At 36.1% G+C, this 19,837-nt stretch overlaps 1 protein-coding gene across 4 annotated transcripts; it reads left to right on the top strand.

The window, feature by feature from the left end:
* The first annotated feature begins 293 nt into the window (after positions 1–293).
* On the top strand, positions 294–17,482 carry LOC587831 (serine/threonine-protein kinase PAK 4). Of its 4 annotated transcripts, none has more exons than XM_011667401.2 (12): positions 294–448; positions 4,052–4,064; positions 9,330–9,548; positions 10,420–10,581; positions 11,244–11,896; positions 12,329–12,569; positions 12,864–13,241; positions 14,140–14,273; positions 14,795–14,924; positions 15,414–15,539; positions 16,171–16,305; positions 16,704–17,482. In XM_011667401.2, exons 2-12 carry the CDS (start codon positions 4,059–4,061, stop codon positions 16,857–16,859), a joined length of 2,340 nt encoding a protein of 779 aa, XP_011665703.2. In that variant the 5' UTR covers positions 294–448; positions 4,052–4,058; the 3' UTR covers positions 16,860–17,482. The 4 variants fall into 4 exon arrangements, with proteins under 4 accessions (XP_011665703.2, XP_011665702.2, XP_792633.4 ...); XM_011667400.2 differs by having other exon boundaries at positions 294–452; XM_787540.5 differs by lacking the exon at positions 4,052–4,064 and having other exon boundaries at positions 295–448.
* Positions 17,483–19,837: the final 2,355 nt, after the last annotated feature.

Genomic DNA, 19,837 nt, shown 5'->3' with positions numbered 1-19,837 from the left:
TTATACAGATAGGAGATATAGTCTACGTGAATATTCATATTATTCCTGCAAAATTTTACAGAATTTTATGTTGGCTGCAAAATGGGATACCTTTTTGTTTTAAACTTAAATTCCAAAATAGTATAGGCCCATCCGAAATTCGCCTCTCTTTAATTTTGAAAAGATTAAGGAAAACTCGCAATTTGTTTATTTTGACCTTACTTTTATTTTACTTCAATCTGAGAGTCGAAACTGATGGTGTCAAAGCATCGTGGGGTGGAGCTGAAAATGAGAGACCTCTGTTTGAATTCGGATCCGGATACATATGACAGACAAGGAAGCCACACCAATCCCAATGACCCGGATGTTGGGTGTATACAAATTTGTTTACGGAATGGCGTCTTGGACATGGATCTAAGTGCGAGGGACTGAAGAGACAAATTGAAGAGAAATTCCTTGATGTCATCTGGTTAGTAAGTAGCATTTTACTTTCAACAAAGTTGATCGTGTACCTAATCTATCAATATCATAATCGTTTATACAGTTAGGAGTGACATGTTGTAGTGTGTTTGGCTGGTTCTGCGGAACTCTTGACTTGTTCAATTTGTGTTCAATTTGTGGGCCACCGTTTGCACGGGCCCGGGTGACAAATGTAAAAATGATTAATGAGTGATGTCGGAGCGCGAGCGGAGCGGCTAGCTGTGGAGGTAGAGGCGAGCCCTATACTATAGCTAGCTACTCAAATAAATTGTTGCTATCTGGTGGCATTCTTTTGAAAGATTATGGGAATTTGGAACCTGACTTAGACTACAACAATAGAAAGAATCAGACTAGACCTAGATTCTAGGCCTCGATCTAGATGTAAATCTACATGTAGTCTAGATCTAGTTTTGTTTTACAAAAGTCTAAAAAAAAGTAACTCCAGATCCAGGGAGCTCTGACGCCAATGTCGAAGGCGTTTGGGGCCCGTTCCTAAAAACTGTCGTAAGAATTAAGACTAACTTCTTGACTATCCCATTGAAACGTGTGTTAATTCTATAACACACGTTTCAATGGGATGGTCAAGAAGTTAGACTTATGACGGTTTCTAGGAACGGGCCCCAGCTCCAGAGCTCCAGAGCCCATTTCTGAAAACGATTCAAACAGTGGGTTGGGTCACATTTTTTTCGCAATGTAAAGAGATAGTAGATTATAATTACAATTTTGACTTACAATGTTTTTCGACTCCTCTGGGCATCTTTCAAACCACTCAGAATTATAATTCAAAGAAGTTTGATGGGAAAAAGGGTGATTCTTCGTCCTAACCAGACGATTCATTGATGTTGTATCGTCGATTCAACATGGCGAAGCGAGAGTCAAGAGACAGTAGGCATGTGCTAGTAAAAGTTTCAGAAAATATGAGAAATACAAGAGTTATTAAATCTTGCAATTTGACAGATGTCCACAATTATAAACTAGCAGTTTATTTATTTCCTTTGTTAGCTTTCCTCCTTTTCTTTGGTAGGGTAAATTACTTGGAAATAAAAATTATTCAGATTTTATGAAGGACTGTAAAAGAGAACCTAAATAACATGTCTCAAATCAAATATATACAATTTTACTAATTAGATCTATATTGTACAATAAGTTTCCATATTGACTGACTTTTCCCATCATTAATCACCTATTAAGTTTACACTGTACATTTACTGTATGTCCTGATAAATTTTGTTTAATAAAAAAAAGTGTTTCATCGCAAAGAGCAATTCATCCACCTTTATGTTTATAGAATGTTCATGTAATACTGTCATGTGTGAATGAATATAAACAGTTACATGTAAATACATGTAGGTCATGTAAAAAATAGTTTGCATAAATAATTAATCAAGTTCAAGTACATTATGTACTAAGGCTGCGACGGGTAGTCAAATGCTCGAGTACCCGCACGGTTGACAACTAATCGGGTACAATTTCTCGTACCCGAATATTCGGCCACAAAAAAAAAAAACTGTCCAGGCCCACGCTTGCCCGCGCCAGGGAGAGCGGCGGCCGCTGCCATAGTACCGTCGGTAAAAATGTTTCCCAACTCAAGCACTGTCAAACTCACCACTCAGAAACTGGGACCAAATGTCCGGATTTCTGTTTGGACTCGGAGGACTATTCTGCCATCTTTGGGTTTTAAAACAGTATTGTTTACTGTTATTATTATGATTAAATTGGCGCCTTCAACTGCAACTCAAAGTAAAATTGCATGCGTTTTCGGCGATACTGGGATACTGCACCAGTGGTATGGTGGTGGCAAAAAAAAGAAAACAAATCAAAAAATTCAAAAAAATTCAACAACAAAAAATCAAAAAAATTATAAAAAAAACATGGCGTCCGAATATTCGAGTATTCGCTTATAAGCCTGGGAGTGTACTCGGGTACCTCATTACACTGTTGTGCACATCCTTATTATGTACAATGCAAAAAAAAAAACAAGATCATGAACAATATTGTTCAACACCTTCTTGGTTCTTCAGTAGGTGGTGTGTAAAGCAGAGTTAGCATTATCTGCCACGTTGTTTGCTTACACAAGTGCCTGGGTTGTGAATGTAAGCTTAATCTGACGGTTTTGGATAGAAGTAGGCACATGTCATTAAATGGCTGGATTTGCGTCTACTTTCCGGTAGCCAATCACAGCCGTTAATGTTGTGCGCGCTTGGTTATTAAGCTTCCGCTTATAATTGTCTGAGTTGGGCCTTCTGTTCATTCTTGCAATTTACCCCAATGAGGGCGAGACGAAAAGCTTTAGTGCATGTACCGGTATGTCTGTTTTCATTGCTATTTTTCAACCAACCATCTCTTGAAGGACAAGTCCACCCCAAAAATAACTTACTTTCAATAGAAGCAGAAAAATCAGACAAACCAATCCAAAAAAGTTTGAGCAAAATCGGATAACTAATAACTATAATAAGAGAGTTATGAATTTTTGAAAAAGTATGTAAAACTAAGGAAAAATGAAAAGCACAAGGCAAATTGGGAACTCACTCATCAGTCTGTGATGTCATGTTCTCACTATCCACTGATTATTTTCTTTATATTGATAATATAAATGTCCTATTTTCCCCCTAAGAATCTTATTTCTTCACACCAGCATCCAAGTTAGATTGATAGTAATATGTTTTTGTGTGGATGCACCAATATAGAGGGGTTGTTTCCAGTTAAATCATGAAAAATTTAGAATTTTGATAAACTATTTATATAAAAATCAATAATTATGAATATATACAATATTAAAAAAATAGTATCAATTCTTCAAAGTCCTTCAAAGATTTTGTGAAATGTCTTGCATGCAATATGAAAGTGATACAAATCATATAACGTAGGCAAAGCTATGGGGGAATCAAGTTTTGGGGGAGAAAAAGGGAAATTAGTGGGAGTAAACTACCGTATATAAAGCAGTTGATAAATAGTGAGGACATGACATCACAAACTGATGAGTGCGTTCCCAATTTGTGTAGTGATTTTCATTGTTCCATTGTTTTACATGTACATGTACATACTTTTTTTTAAATTCATAACTTTCTTATTATTTATCTGATTTTGCTCAAACTTTTTGGTTTGTCTGATTTTTCTGCTTGTATTGAAAGTAAGTTATTTTTGGAGTGGACTTGTACTTTAAGCTTGATTTGTGTTCAGAAATCATTAGGGGTAATTTCATGAATAACTTTTGATAGATAATATGTTAGACTTATTTGCATGCGCAGTTCATGTTCAGAGTTCAAACATAGCTATGCCAGGGCTGGACACTTACACTGTACAGGCACCCGGACACATGGGCACCTAAAAGTTACATGTACATGTAAGACCGGACCCCAACATTTTTGAGATTTGTACATGTAGGGCTTTAAATGCGTTTAATATACAATGTATACTGTAGAGACTTTAAAACTTTAAATCCGGACCGCCTTCAAAAAAAGTTACAGTGGAGCCCTTACTACGCCCAGAACCATCACTGTACTACAATGTACATGTACTGTAATGCTCTTTTCATGTTTCTTTTTTGCATGTGTATTGTCACTCTTCTATTTATTATTTCTTTCTTCAATAGGAATGAAATGGGGGTAAGTTGTAATCAAATCCTGCTTCTATCAAAAATGCTAACCTAGCCTATGTTATTTTAATTTCTATTATTAGTGCTGTAGTTTAACTGAATATGTAGGCTACTAGGCTCCATCAAATGGCTTGTACATACACATTCCAATTCATTTCACATAGCACAGGGAAAAACTTTATATTAAAATCCAATGTATTATGCTTCACCCTCAATAAAACAAGATACTTTAAAATATGCACATGCATACAGTCAAGGTTTTCAAAGCTTTTCAAATTATACGGGGGAAAGCCTTGGGTAGAGGATAATATTTTCTTTGTAGTCAACACACTACAGAATAGAAATGTTCTTTTGAATGATTATGAATTGTTATGAAGGTATACATGTAGGTACTGCATGCTACACTGTACATGCATGTAACCACAACAGACAAGATAAACATATGAGTACTACATGTCTTTATGGATGAGTTAAACTTCTAGTTTGACAAATAATGTTGGGGTGTTTGGTATCCTGTTTATGAAAGAAATTATTAAAAATATGCCTCCTGATAATCTGATATGATAATAGTAATAGTGCCATGCAGCATTACATGTACATATATGTAGAAAAATTGTATCATCCAGCTTTTTGTTTAGATGTACATGTACATATGTACATGTACATGTACATATCAATTTAAAACATAACAAATACCTTTTGCAAACTTTCATAAATCAAATTGGTAGTTAATAAAGTGCATACATTGTACTTGCAATATTTAGTACCTCAGTGAGAAATTATGATTGATTTGTGTATACCTTACACTAAGTGTTTGACCTTTTAACAAGTTTACACAGCTCAAATTGACAGTGTACCCTCATAGTTACACTTACAGGTACATAGAGACAAATTACTCCATAAAATTCCAAAACTCAATTATTTTTAGTAAAATCTAATTTTTATCAATAAAAATTGATAATGATATTGATAACAGTGATCACACAATTTATTTTGAAAATACAAGAAGCGCTGAAGTACATGCTTCATGGCTGGGAGAAATAGTTTTCTATTGTCACACGATCAAGAAGACCTTTGGTACCTGTGTTTTGTTTGCCATTGTTCTGCAGTGCAAAATAACAAATCTCGCGTGCAGCCAGTGCAGGCCTTCCTAGGAGTATTGAATGCATTGTGTCATGCAGTACGTTACAGGCAAGGCGTTGGGTCTAGTCAATGGAGAACCCGCCCACTGAATTCCTTGCATTACTCACAGTTACATGTATTTGGATAGTCCTTGATAATATCTCCATACAGTCAATTAACATGGTATCAGTCCCACCCATTGACATTGTAGGGGATGACTAACGGGGGTTAATCATAGAAATAGCAAGCCCACATGTCTGACTCTCTGCATTCAAGGTGAACTGGGTTATTGGAAGAAAAAAATCCTTTATTTTGTTCTTGTAGAATGCTGGTGTTTGTAAACAAATCATTTCCCCATGTATTTTGCTTCACTCACAATTCTTACTCATATTTTATTTAAGGTGATTTTTATGAGTGGTTTTGGAAACCCATGTCATACAGTGTAGTGTGATTTTGGGAGGCAAAGTATTTGTATGCACTATTAACTTGCACTACTCAGGAGAGTTAGGACCCGTTTAATATGCATGGTGATCATTTTCATTTACTGACAACTTCAGGTGCGTATTGTTCTATGTTTAAATGTACAATGTAGCAGAATGAAATAGGTTGAGTAATATGAATATATAAATGTATTCTATATAATGGGATGTACAGGGACAAAAAGTGAAAAGGTATTTTTTCTTTCTATTCCAGAGTAATGATGCAGATCAAACTTTATTTTATTTAATTTTGAATGAAACAAATAAATAGCATTTGCATCATTCTTGAAGGGGAAAAATATTTTAAAACCCTCCCCCAACTTTTATCATTTTCTCCACTCATCCCCATTTTCATTACATTTGATGTTACATCAGTTTAAATTTCTGCCAAAAAGAAAACAATTTGTGTACCATTTCCTTTTCAAACAACTCATGAATTCAACTTCAGTTACTACTCATTTAGACATCCAGCCAGGTAATATCATGTTTTTTTTAGTACCGTAATTGACTTCATGCCAGAGTCTAGGAAATCAAATTTGTTATGATTGTTAAAAACACAGACAGCATTGTCCAACAGCATGTAGTATGTGGGTTTATAATGGTATTAGAATAGTGTGCATTATATCATTGGCCTTGGTGTCAAAATTTAGATTGACAGCACATGACCTTTCATAACCTCATACACTCTGGTGACGCTACACCTTTTACAGCACTGGTGCCATTACATGCAGTGTTCCAGTTCATTGTACGCCCATTGCACATTGTATGATACCAGAAGATTGAGGTGAATGTGAAGTGCCAGTACTTTCTAACATTGATAAGATAAAGTGAAGTTGTTTCTGATATAAAAACAAATTGACATGTGACATTGTAACTATGTATCTTTAAATTTCTATGTGCATACAGTGTACATGTATGTAGATACAGGTAATGGTTGGATGATATCTGTAAAGCACTTATAATGTACATTTATAGGTAGAGACATTGTCGATTGGATGTATTATTTAAGTGCCATATAAACCCCAAATATTATTATGTTAAATTATTATGATGATGAGAAACGTGGGAGCAGCACTGAGCTATTAGCTTTGGAGAGCTAAAAGATATACCGGTACATTACAGTATGCCCCAAAAAATACATTTCTTAGTAAACCCCAAAGAAACTGGGACCTTTAAATGGTATATATTTGTGCATGTGTATGTACGTATAGTTAGAAAACATACATGTATATCTGTACGAGTGTCTATGGTACGGAATCATCAGGATACAGAAATCTGAAAATAGCCTATTGTCCTATATGTTTTGTTAGTACCGTGAAAGTACATGTAGAACTCAATCTATTTAAGTCTATTGTACTCATAAAGTTCTGTGCAAAGCCGATAAATTGTAAGAACTCAGTTTTTTACAGTTTTCTTTCACAAAGCTTTTTATTCATGTACCTTGCTTACAGTAAATTTTATATGGGTTCATCGATGTGTCCTTAATTTGTACAAGCAAAGTTTATGCTGTTGATTGCGTGTTGATTGTTATGTTGCACGGAATTTCTAGGATGGGGAAGAAATATTTTGAAGGTATGGGGTCCTGCTTGCTCTCATAATTGGATTTTACGCTCTGCATGAAGGCAGAGTCCAGAGAATTAAGGCTTTCCCTGTATCATAATCTATATAGCTCAAGTGAATGACTCCAGGTACACATGCTGAAGTAGTTCTTCTCGTGATGCTCGGATATTTCAGAAAAATATTGGTTATCAAACTCTAGGAATAACCATTACAAGAGAAGATCATATTTAGCAGGTAATATATGGATAATATTTTTACAGAGTAAATGCAGTCAAGAACCGACTTGATATTAGTGGGCATTGTCTGAATGTATGTTCTAAAAGCTAGTATATAGTACTCTAAAATAGTATTCTAAAATTCGCACTTACAAGTTACATGTACATGTACATGTGGCCTACATGCAAGCCTATTAAACCAGAAAGATCTAATATTTTTGTGAATGCTTCTCTGTCGATATCTTGTCATTTTTGTGGCAATAAACTTCCTCCTTCAGTGAAAATGAAATGCAAGAATGTTGTGATTCAATTTAGATAGATGTGTATGTATGTACATGTACATGTATGTAGATGGTCTACATAAAGATACAAGTTCCTAGACAAGAGCTTATATATACATTTCCTTGAACATACATGTAGGTACATGTAGTCCAGAATCTGGCCTATTTGATTTTTTAAAGTTCAGAATATTCTGTAAGTATACAGGATCCCCAGCACATATATTACAGAGTTTATAACACCTCCATGGTACTGCAACATAAATCTCTCAGAGTGTTATTCTAAACCCCAAACAACCAGAGTCATATCATGGAGGTCCTTGGTCATATGAACCTCTTCTTACCTGGCAGGTAAACACAAGGTTCCATGTCAAGGTCAAATCGGGTATTCAGGTACATGTACATGTATATTTATTGTAGGTCAGGTGTATCAGTATCAGCTCTCTTGCAAAGCTGATGGTGGAAACATGTTTCGAAGAGTATTCTCAGTAGTTCCCAATGACAATTAATGACTCATATGGATTGTACATATATACAGAGGAGGATAATTGTATGTCAACAACAATATACGGGAGCTTGCTTGCTATGATTTGCATGTACCTGTTTGCAGATCGATGTACTTTATATCAGCAACTTAAGAATGAACATATTTACCTAGGCAATTTCATGTCTGTATTTCCCTATACCAGCCTACAAATAATGTACCAATCTAACAAACAAGAAATGAACAGTGCATGAGTTCATTTGTGCAATGCACTCTGACTTTCATGCATGGTCAATCACACAATTATTACCAAAGTTACATCCTTATCTGCTATTAAATGAACAATGCTAGTTGTATGCACATAACAAATGCAGTATTCATACCATATTTTATTTACTGGTGTAGTGCACAGGTGTAGCATGAGATATATATCTGTAGTTTAATCTTCTTCTGCCATAATTTGTTGCATACTTGTGTAGGAAGCGTAGCAAACCATGCCTCATCAATGAGTAAGTCCTAGACAATAAAAGTGTATGTTTGTAGAACATGTACATTGTACAGTACATTGGGTGGAGTAGCTCTCTTGTAAGAATGAAATTGTAGTTTTCTTCTCATTTACCATGTAAATATCCTGACTGTTGGAGGTACATTTACTTCTTCGTTGAGTTCTGTTGACTGTTGCTTATACACTATCAAGTACATAATAAGCTCTCCTTTTTAATCTACACTGTATCTCATTGATTCAGGCCTGCATTGACTCATTCTTTATCAATTACAGTGTTTATATTTGTTCATCAATAGAAGTTCCGTGTGGTTATTGTAACTTTGTATGATATTGCATACATGTATTGAATATGAATATGTATTATGATTGTACATTTTGGGAGGCATTTTTCTAGATTTTTTTCAAAAGTTAGATTTGATGCTTATCATTCTCTTCTGATACTTTGACCTGTCATTGCAAAATAAATGCTGATACATGAAAAAGAAAAGTATCAAAATTGAGAATATAGAATCAGTGATCCAACTTTCATATTCAATAATGAAATAATGAAATGTACATGTTTATGCAATGGCTATTTCATTTCACTGACAATGCATCACCTCATTTAAAAAAAAATTCTTCTCTTTTACTAGAACGCTTTGAAAATGACATCTAAAAAGAGAAACGGTAAGGTGAAGATATCCACCCCATCTAACTTTGAGCATCGAGTGCACACCGGCTATGATCGCAGACTGGGCAAGTATGTGGGGCTACCGCCCCAGTGGGCCAGCATCATTGGAGCAGAGGAGACCAGACCCAAACCAATCGTTGATCCATCCTGTATTACACAGACTGAAGCCTTTGAATTGAAGGTAAAAATAGAAAGCTTTTTCTTCCCTTTTTCTTTTTTCCAAAATTTCTAAAAAAATATTGTTTTCCTTGCTTAGAAAAGAACATTAGTTGAAGAATGTATTGTGATTTATCATCTAATTTAATTTAAAATGAGATGGATGCCCACTGAATAGATAACAATGAAACAGAAAACCAACATCTCAGTTTTGAAATCCCAAATCTTTTATCTCTTTCCCTATTGTATGCTATCACTTTCTTATTCACTGTGATCAAACTACTTTTGTCCATATTTTAGTTTTGATATAAGCCATATTTTGTTATTTGAATACATACATTAGATTTGTTTTGGCTGAGCTAAAAGTGTCAATCAAATGGCATTAAATGCAGGCAATACTTGAAGAGCTTGAAACATATCAAATTATTATGATAATACAGGTATACATGTAGGTCAAATAATCCTGTCACCTGTATAAATTGATTTTGGTAATTAGTGCTGCAATGATAGAGAACAATAGACTGCAGTCTAGACACTTAATCATATTCTTTTATGGATTGTTATTGTTCATTTGACCTACTACAGTATATGTTATGATGTACTGTACAACCATTATTATTATGTTTACTAAATATACCACACTGAGTGTAGGGCATGCATTTATTATTGTGAGACTAGTTCAAAGTCCAGTGATATTTCTTCCTATATTTCTTCCTATATTTCTTCCTTTCTTTATTTTGACTATGTGTCTCAATTTATTTCTACATGCACATACATGTACATTTCTTTTTACAATTTTTAGAAAGATATAATTTCAATAAGTTGATTTATCATTGTTTCATACCCTTTCCTTTCAATAATCACTATTCCCTATTATCTTGGTGTGTTATTTTCAGGGTATTGTCCGGGGCTCCAATGCACAGTCTCCTGAGCAGAATGGGACGAAGCCTCGGATGTCTGTGGCACGCTCCAACTCTCTGCGCAGTCGTGGCAGCCCACCTAGGAGCAGGAGGAGAAACCAGGAGGAGGATCCACAAGGCCAACAAGGCCCTCAAGGGGTGAGAACAGTTATACTTATACTTTTACTATAATACAGTCAAACCTGCTTTAGTGACCACCTGTCTACAAGGACCACATTTTTTGTTTCCCTTGAAACATTTACTAAAGGAACCTGTCTACAAAGACCACTTTTTGTGTTTCCCTATAGACAGGTTTGAATGTACAAAGATTTGAAAACTTTTCACTTAAATCTCGGTAAAATATATGTAACTATGATATGTGTTATTAATAAAGCCTCAAAACAAAATTTCATGTAAAAGATAGGTAGAGTAACAGTCACTCTTTCAATGATTGTTTGAATTAAGAACATCCATAATGATGTATGTTTGACATCGGACTAAGCCTTGTTTGCGCCTGCATGAAAATCTGAATATTTATCATGAGTTTCAAGTACTGAAAAGCCTTTTAAACCCCTGTATTTGATAATATGTAATGTATCAAAATCTAGTGATGTGCAGCATTATTTATAAATGACTATAATGACTTGATGTTCCAATCTCTTTATATATTTCACTATACATGTTTCCTGGTACATGTTTCCTGGTATATGTTTTTATTTACTAGGAGTTAAGAAAACTGAGAGTAAAATATAATTAGTCCCAGAATCATCCTAACATGCAGATGTGTTTGACCATTAAAAAAAAATCTTGTGCTTTATTAGGGCGGGGAAAAGAAACCTGAAGATAACACGAAGATTCCAGCACATCCGTATGACCAAAACCCAAACAGCAGTGCCCAGCAGATGATGATGAACAGAGAGATGAGGGACCGATTGAACTCTAAAGGAAGCGGTGGTAGTGGTGGTAGTGGTCCCCCACCCAATCATCCAGACCAAAGGGGTAACCAGTACGCACCAAGAGAGGGCAGCTACAGACCAAATGACAACCAGGGTCCACCAAACGGACGACCACAAAATGGACCAGACGGTCCGCAGAGGCCGGTGAACAGTAGAGGCAATTATGAGCCTATGGATAACTATAACAAGGATAACTATGAGAGAATGGACAATTATAGTAGTGGAGATCCCAGAGCTAGGGATGACAGGCAGAACAGGGGGGCCAGTCTTGGTCGAGGGGTGGATCCCATGAGAAGAGATCAGCCACCACAAGGTGATCCAAGGAATAACCCCAGGAATGACCCTAGGAATGACCCTAGGAATGACCCCAGGAATGACCCCAGACAAAATCCTAGGCAGGATCCTAGGCAGGACCCTAGGTATGACCCAAGAAATGATCCAAGACGTACGGACCCAAGAAACCAAGACCCAAGAAACAGGGACCCAAGGAATCAGGATCCCAGGAACCAGGATCCAAGGTCAGTTTAAGTTTGCAGCATTGTACATTTTTGTTTGATAGCATCAGTGCATTTGTCTTGAGAGTCATACATCCTTGGTCCTGCAGATATGCAACAATTTATCCAACAAATGCTCAAATAAACAGAAGATGCTTTTGTGCCCAAATAAACACTCAGCTGCATGACTTGAGGTCATTCTATGCTGAGATGACAATATAAGATAGTATCTAATTGTTATACCATTTCTGAATCTGAATCTAAATTCACTTACCTTATATTAAAGTTTTATAAAGAAGCCTGTCAGTAGTCTGTCTGTTTATAATGCATCTTTATTCAAATGGTTAATAATGTGCTATGATGTATGCTCATTTATGATGTAAATAGCCTTGTTAAATTATTACTGTAAAATGTCTTAGGGCATTCAAAAATTCATGATGATTTTAATTTGTTCAGGTACCAGGACAGGCGACCTGATGGCCACAGTCTACCACGAGGGGCATCAGGAGACCCTCGCGCTCACCCACCTCAAGGCCAAGGACCACCAGGCTACCCTGGAGGACCAGGGGGGCCACGAGGAGATCCCAGAGGAGATCCCAGAGGATACCAAAGAGACAGTACTAGCAGTGGAGGATCAGGTCCTAGAACAACCGGTTCACCAGGCCAGCCCCAACCACCTGGGGGATTCCCACCAAGGGTAAGTGAATTTCACAGGTGTCCTTGCAGTTTGACTGTAGAATGTGAACTTTTGATAGAGTTAACCTGTCTTGCTTTAACACTTGAATTGACATGATCCAGGTATATCTCTGTCTGTTCACATTTCCTGGAGAAATAAAGAAAAATTGCATTTAAGAATGAATCCTCTTTTACTACATTAAATCATTTCACTTGCATAATTCATTCACAGGAGACCTTAATATCTTAAGTAGGCGTACAGTATGTGTAAATGTCAGTATTGTAATGTGATTATCGACTTCATATTCATCTACAGCACCCAGATGCACAAGGGAGACATCCACCTCAGAACAGACAGCCCCCACCCCAAGGTTACGGTGGGCCCCCTCCACCAGGTCAGCAGCAACAACAACGCCCCCCAGGACAAATGCCACATTCCAACTCCAGCCCCTCCCCCAGCAACCCCACCCCTAACCCTGGTGAACAGCATGTGTCACATGAACAGTTCCGCAGTGCACTGCAGATGGTGGTCAGCCCCGGTGACCCCCGGTACAAACTGGAGAACTTTGTGAAGATTGGTGAGGGGTCAACTGGGATTGTCTGCATCGCCACAGAGGCAAGTTCTGGACGACAGGTTGCTGTCAAGAAGATGGATCTGAGAAAACAGCAGAGGAGAGAATTGCTCTTCAATGAGGTATGAATACTTTCCCAACCCCTCATACAATAGAACATGTAGCAACATAATTTAATATTAATAATCTAGTTATTCATAAAAGATGTTGTCTTTGGATGATATTAGAGCACACAGTTTTGATACAAGAAGATTTGTTCATTTTAATGCCTTTTTTATTTCCTTTGACTTCTCGTAATATTCTAACTGCAAATATAAACCTAAATCTGTTTTAATTCCATGCATAATTGCATATAAACAATATGCTACCATGAGTATTACATCCTGGGTATAAAATCCTTGTCTTGTCTTGAATCTATATTGACCAAACAAATCTGCGTCGATATTAATAGCACTAAGGTGAGAAAGTATTTATAATGTTGATTATTGAATACCCGGTACTCCATTGAAATCATCTTCATTCAGCAATTATTATCTCTTTATTATCACTCTAAGCAGGAAATTTAGTGATATTCTAGGTATGGGTTGTATATGAATACTGTATTGTATGTACCATACATGTCTCAGCCTCACTCTCAATGACAGTCGGTGATCATCATCATGTTGCTTTTAATAATCAGTGGAGATAGCTAGACATGAGATTAATTGGTTATTTCCTCTCTCACACCAGGTAGTGATCATGCATGACTCCAAGCATCCTAACATTGTTGAGATATATGATAGCTTCATTGAATCATCTTCATTCAGCAATTGTTATCTCTTTACACTTTATTATCGCTCTATGCAGGAAATTTGGTACCAACATTTTGAAGATATGACATTCTGAATACTGTATTGTAGGTACCATGTCTCAGCCTCACTCTCTATGACAGTCAGTGATCATCATCATGTTGCTTTTAATCAGTGGAGATACATGTAGCTAGACATGAGATTGAATTGGTTATTTCCTCTCTCACACCAGGTGGTGATCATGCGTGACTACAAGCATCCTAACATTGTTGAGATGTACGATAGCTTCTTGGTGGGGGATGAACTGTGGGTCGTCATGGAATTCCTGGAAGGTGGGGCCCTCACAGACATTGTGACACATACAGGGTAAGATAGTCAGAGTAGTTTGGAAATTAAATGGCAGTAATATCAAATTAGAAAGTACATCTTTGATTAAATGTAGATGCTACTAGGCACTGTTTTGTAATATGGATTAGTGATTTTAAGGTTGAATCACATATTGATGTTTCATTAGAAGTGTCCAAGTATCATCCTTGATTCAAATTCTTGTTGCAAGGAATAAAATGTCTTCATAGTGTTTTTATAATTTTGATTTATTTTTTTAATTTTTTTTTTTTTCTTCTAACATTGCAGTTGAGGTCTTTTTATTGTTGAGGATATTCCTTTTAAGAGAAGTACATGAGGTAAAATATAGAAAAATAAAATTGTGTAAAGAGAATCAGCTTTTTTTTTGGGGGGGGGGGGGGTTAATTTTCAGTTGTCTTAGATTGGTGAGCAATATCACTTCCTGAATTGTATCTTGGTTCAATTTGAAGTATTGTTTCTAAGGTCCATGTCATCATGGATAATAATGCAAAACTCCTTTCATATCTTTTTTTCCATTCCAGTCGTATGCAAGAGGAACAAGTGGCCTATGTGTGTCAAGCAATCCTGAAGGCCTTAGCTTTCCTGCACTCTCAAGGAGTCATTCACAGAGACATCAAGAGTGACAGTATCCTTCTCACACACGATGGAAATGTAAGCTCCCAAAACTTCTCATCACATCATTTTATACTCATTTAGGATATTCCCATGCCTTTCAGTTATTTTTTTGTATTGTCACTTTGTCAGTCATCAGAATTCCACATTCTGGATATTATGTCGCTATTAGTGTGTTGGTTGCTAGAGACGAATTTGACATGAATGTGGACAAATACTTCTACTCTACCAATCATAGGCAGGTTTTATTGATCAAGATGTCATAATGAGAAAATGTAATAACCTGTGAAGTGAGTATATTTTACTTAATCAATAACAATATTTTGGGATTGAATCTGTTTTTCTTTGATTGACTTTCACTGTCTATTGCAATTTTGCATTTTTTTTTAAATATTTTTTTTATAAATCATCAATAATGCTTAAATCAGCCCATTTTAGAGTGGTCATTTATGTACTTAGTGATGCTCCATGCATAGCATAATTGCACCATGTTAGTAAAGTCCTATATCATTTATTTGTGATTTACAGGTGAAGCTATCAGACTTTGGGTTCTGTGCTCAGATCTCATCAGACACTCCGAAGAGGAAATCATTGGTTGGTACGCCATATTGGATGGCACCAGAGGTCATCTCTAGGTTACCTTATGGTACAGAGGTAAGAATCACATGGCTATATCAGACCATTTGTAGGCACTCTAATGTTTTTGTTGGTTGTCATTGGTTGGTGCGCCATACTGGATGGCACCAGATGTTATCTCTAGTTTACCTTATGGTACAGAGGACTGGAAAAACAAGACTATTTTACGAGACCATCTCAATGTTCATTCCTTTCTTGAATCTTGAACCGCTGTTGAAAGATCTGTGTATTCCAGTACTTTAATCAAATAGTATCAATAATTGTAGAATATACCAAATGTTCATCAATTGTGTGATGCTGTAATACAATATTTGCTGCTAGTAACTTAAATCCTGTGATCATATGATTTCATATGCTTGGTCAGAATATTCATTATCAAAAATATTCCAGTAGTTATAGGAACTATGCTTATTCTTCATCGCAATCATCAAATGATCCTTGATATGTGTTAAAGCCACATCATGACTAGAACAAGCGGTAATGAACAATCAAGGAGATTTATAAGTCAGTTTAGATCTTTTTTAGGGATATCATAAATGTAAATGTGCTGTTATTGTAATCAAGGAGCATCTTCTTTGTATGCATGCATTTGTAAAATGATTAGTCTCTACTATAATTCTAAATTCATGTTTGACAACTTCTCTCTCAGGTTGATATTTGGTCACTTGGCATCATGGTAATGGAGATGGTGGATGGGGAACCCCCATTCTTCAACGAACCCCCGCTCCAGGCTATGAGGCGCATCCGAGACATGCCCCCTCCTAAACTCAAGAACACTCACAAAGTAAGTTGTCTTAAAAGTTTTGGATTCATGAAGGTTAATGTATTTGAATATTTGATATGTTTAGGGGCTTTAGAAGTGGAAAATATTTCATTATGTGAAAAGTATTCCAATTATCAGATATTATTAAATTGTATAGTACATAGTTTGGGTAATTCCTTTCTTTGTTTTTTGTTCAAGAATGAAAATGCTGTTATGCATGACATATTCAAATATTATTAAATATGAATTAGATTATGCTCTCCTCAGATAATTTAACAATTGATATGTTGTTAAATTGTTTTAAATTCTTTAGTAGATGTATCCTTTTTATTTGTCTGTTCATATCTATGTCCTTTCAGCATTTATGTAAATTGTTATCTTCATAATCTCATTTGGATATATCTTGTGTGTTCTTGCAGGCATCACCTCGTTTGTTAGGATTCATTGAGCGTTTGTTGGTGAGAGATCCGTCCCAGAGAGCATCTGCCTTTGAGCTCTTAGAGCATCCATTCCTGAGACAGTGTGGTCCAACCTCCTCTCTCCTGCCCACCATGAGCCAGCTCAGGCACAAGTAACAATCCTCCTAGGAAATTTTCTGCCTTTGAACTTTTTAAGAGCCTCCATTTCAAACCCCTCTCCTGACTACCGTGAGCCAGCTCAGGAACAAGTTATGATCATTCATCTCTCAATCTGACCGTGCACTTCAACCTTAGAGCTCCTATAACATCGGTTTGTGAGAAAATATGGTTCAAACCCCTCTCTCTCCTGCCCAATATCAGTTTGCTCAGGCACAATTGTCCATTGTGTGACCATACTTCTGCCTTTGAGCTTATAGATCAATGTTTGTGAGGTGTTGTGGTCTAAACTTGTGTCTCCTCTGTGAACTGTGAGAACCAGCTCAAGCACAAGAAATCATCAATCACCTCTTAGTCTGACCCTATGCCGTTGCCTTGGAGCATCTGTTCATGAAGCTGTGTGATCCAAGCAGCTTTCTTGTGCATGCAGGCTTCTTTAACAATTGTCCATACTTAGGCTGTGTGTGCCCATCATGTAGGAAAAGGCAATTTGAATCAGATCTTCCTTTACCAGTCATGGTTGAAATGCTCACTTATGCAGATACCAAAGCACCTCATCATGGATCTTTGACATAGCTCTCTGTTTGAGTACATGATAGTTTGCTGGAGCCCAGGAGTCATAGTGCGGTTAAAGTGTGCCATTCATTTGATTTTTTTTCTTACACAGAGGTATGAGCAATTCCATGCCTACTGTACATAAATTGGCAAACCATGTGTTTGATTTGTGTACTTATTTTGTGTAAATATTTGATCCAATGTGCCCTGTTTATTTGACATTATCGAAATTTTAAAAAACAACAGTAACTTGTTTGTGTGCAAAATGTTTGATGTGGGCATAAACATATAAGCAGTGCTGTGGTTTTGCAGAGGATTCACACGGATGATCTCACCCACATACTGGTTGATATGTGTAGCTCCAATGCACCTAGATACATACAGCGTTGCAAACATAATGTGTAGGTGTGTGGCCATTTTCGATAGGATACATGCTGGTTTAGATCAACCAGTCTGCAAGCGAGCATGAATACTAAACAAACAGCCCTATCCTATCAAACTTGTTTCACGCCATACTTTTTATGTTGTATTTTAGAGATATATTGTTAAAGTCTTACAAAAGTACTATCATTTGATTCACAGATTGTATTGGGAATAGGAGAACACAATGAAATTTTTTGCTTGCGTGTGAACAAGCAAAACATAGGAATGAGGATGTGGACTGATTATGAACAGGAATGAACATACCCCAACTGAAAACAAAAGTCAGTGTTTTTTTAATATACCGGGCAGTTATTTTTTTTCCTATTTCTTGTCTGTGCTTGCCATGACCATCCCTTGTACATTGCATACAATTACATCACTTCTACTTTCATATGTAATTTTTTTTTCTTTCTGAAATTATTATTTTAGAACCTCCCACCTGTAATGTAATGCATATTCATAACTATATTATTTTGTTTAAAAAAAGAATAGTTGTATATCTTAAGGGTAGTTATACCGGGCATGTAAAGGGCAAGTAATTAAAAATAGATTTTCTAAACATTTTTATCATAAGTGATTATCTGCATGGTCCATCTGCAGAACTTTGCTTGTGGCAAGTTAACATGTTTGAGGTTTGCCAATGCAGTGTCAACACAATCTATTGTCTCATAGAAAAGCAGTATTAAGGTGATCTTGACACAAAATGTTCTGCTTGCTTTGTGGTAATACTTCACTGTGTTATTGCCGTGGCTTTAAATGACATGTACAGATCAAGCCCAAGAAACACAACATGGGAGGGCACTGCAAGTCCTTCACAGCAGAAATCATGCCATGTGACTGATGTGGGACCACTTTAAGTGATCACTGGAAACAGATGGTCTTTATGAAAAAGTCGCATCCACAGCTGGCCACTTCTGAGCTGATATGTGCGATTATGGTTTTTGTGTGTCTCTTCTTCTCTGCCTTGCCTCTGCTTCAACTCATGCTTGTGTTATTGTACATATAAAATAATCTGCATATTTTGTTGTGAGACTGTGTGTGACCTATTCCTAGTATTTTATGGATTGGATGAACCATTTTTTGTGGTTTATTGTGCTTGATTTTTATTCCTCTATTTACAAACCATTAAGAATTCCATTATAGAGCTCTTTATTTTCTTATTCATCATCATACATTCTTGAGAATGCAGTGTCATTTTACTGCTTGTGTTAAATCTCTTGAGTTATTTTCACAATTAAATTGATGTGTGAAGCATGTTGATGAGGCTAGGATGAAGTACCTCTGGAGCAGTGTACTTTTGATGGGTTCATCAACTTCATCTAAAATGATTTGTGGACCTTTTTTTGGCATCACATTATCTCACATAATGGTACTTCTTGATTTATTCCAGTTCCTCTCTAGAGGTTTGGGGTATTTTGATACGATTCAATCATTGACAGATTCAAAGGCACATACACAAATTGGAAAGAGAGAAAGGTATAAACACAATGTTGTTAATGTCCAGATCAAAATATTTTGAGAAAAAATGAATTTGTTTTATTGGTTGTTTGGTATATCTGTCTAATACCTTTTTAGTGCAGCAGTAACTAATTATGAAATATACCTGTTTTTACAAAAGCCTGTTTTGAACAAAATGCTGCTTTGACATTTAGGTATTACCTCAACCTCCAGAATGAACACAACAATCAAATGATTTTAAATAAATGTCTTAAAATTACATGATTAAATGGATGTTTTTTTACATCATATACACCATTTTTTTTTAATGATATATTTAAAAACTGGATTAAATCTTCTAAGATATACCTTGTTTCTCACAGTAAGCAGTGCCTTTCCAAAAAGTATGTCTTCCTTAGAATTAAAAAAAGAGAAAAGAATAAAACAATGGTATTTGCATTACACAAGTTGACTTCATCTTAACATGCCCATTTCAGAATCTTAATATGGGGACACATGTAAATATTTTACAATTATCTGTTAGTGGTAAAATTGATTAGTCT

The sequence above is a fragment of the Strongylocentrotus purpuratus genome, unplaced genomic scaffold (assembly GCF_000002235.5).
Source record: "Strongylocentrotus purpuratus isolate Spur 01 unplaced genomic scaffold, Spur_5.0 spur5_scaffold_5, whole genome shotgun sequence".
NCBI lineage: Eukaryota > Metazoa > Echinodermata > Echinoidea > Camarodonta > Strongylocentrotidae > Strongylocentrotus > Strongylocentrotus purpuratus.
Note: the sequence above shows the minus strand (reverse complement) of the source record. Positions and strands in the feature narration are given on the sequence as shown.

What these genes read in the sequence shown, in the direction of transcription:
- LOC587831 (XM_011667401.2), top strand. An exon ending in CTGAAGCCTTTGAATTGAAG is followed by an intron (nt 9,549 to 10,419) that starts GTAAAAATAGAA and finishes TGTTATTTTCAG; the next exon opens with GGTATTGTCCGGGGCTCCAA. An exon ending in CCCAGGAACCAGGATCCAAG is followed by an intron (nt 11,897 to 12,328) that starts GTCAGTTTAAGT and finishes TAATTTGTTCAG; the next exon opens with GTACCAGGACAGGCGACCTG.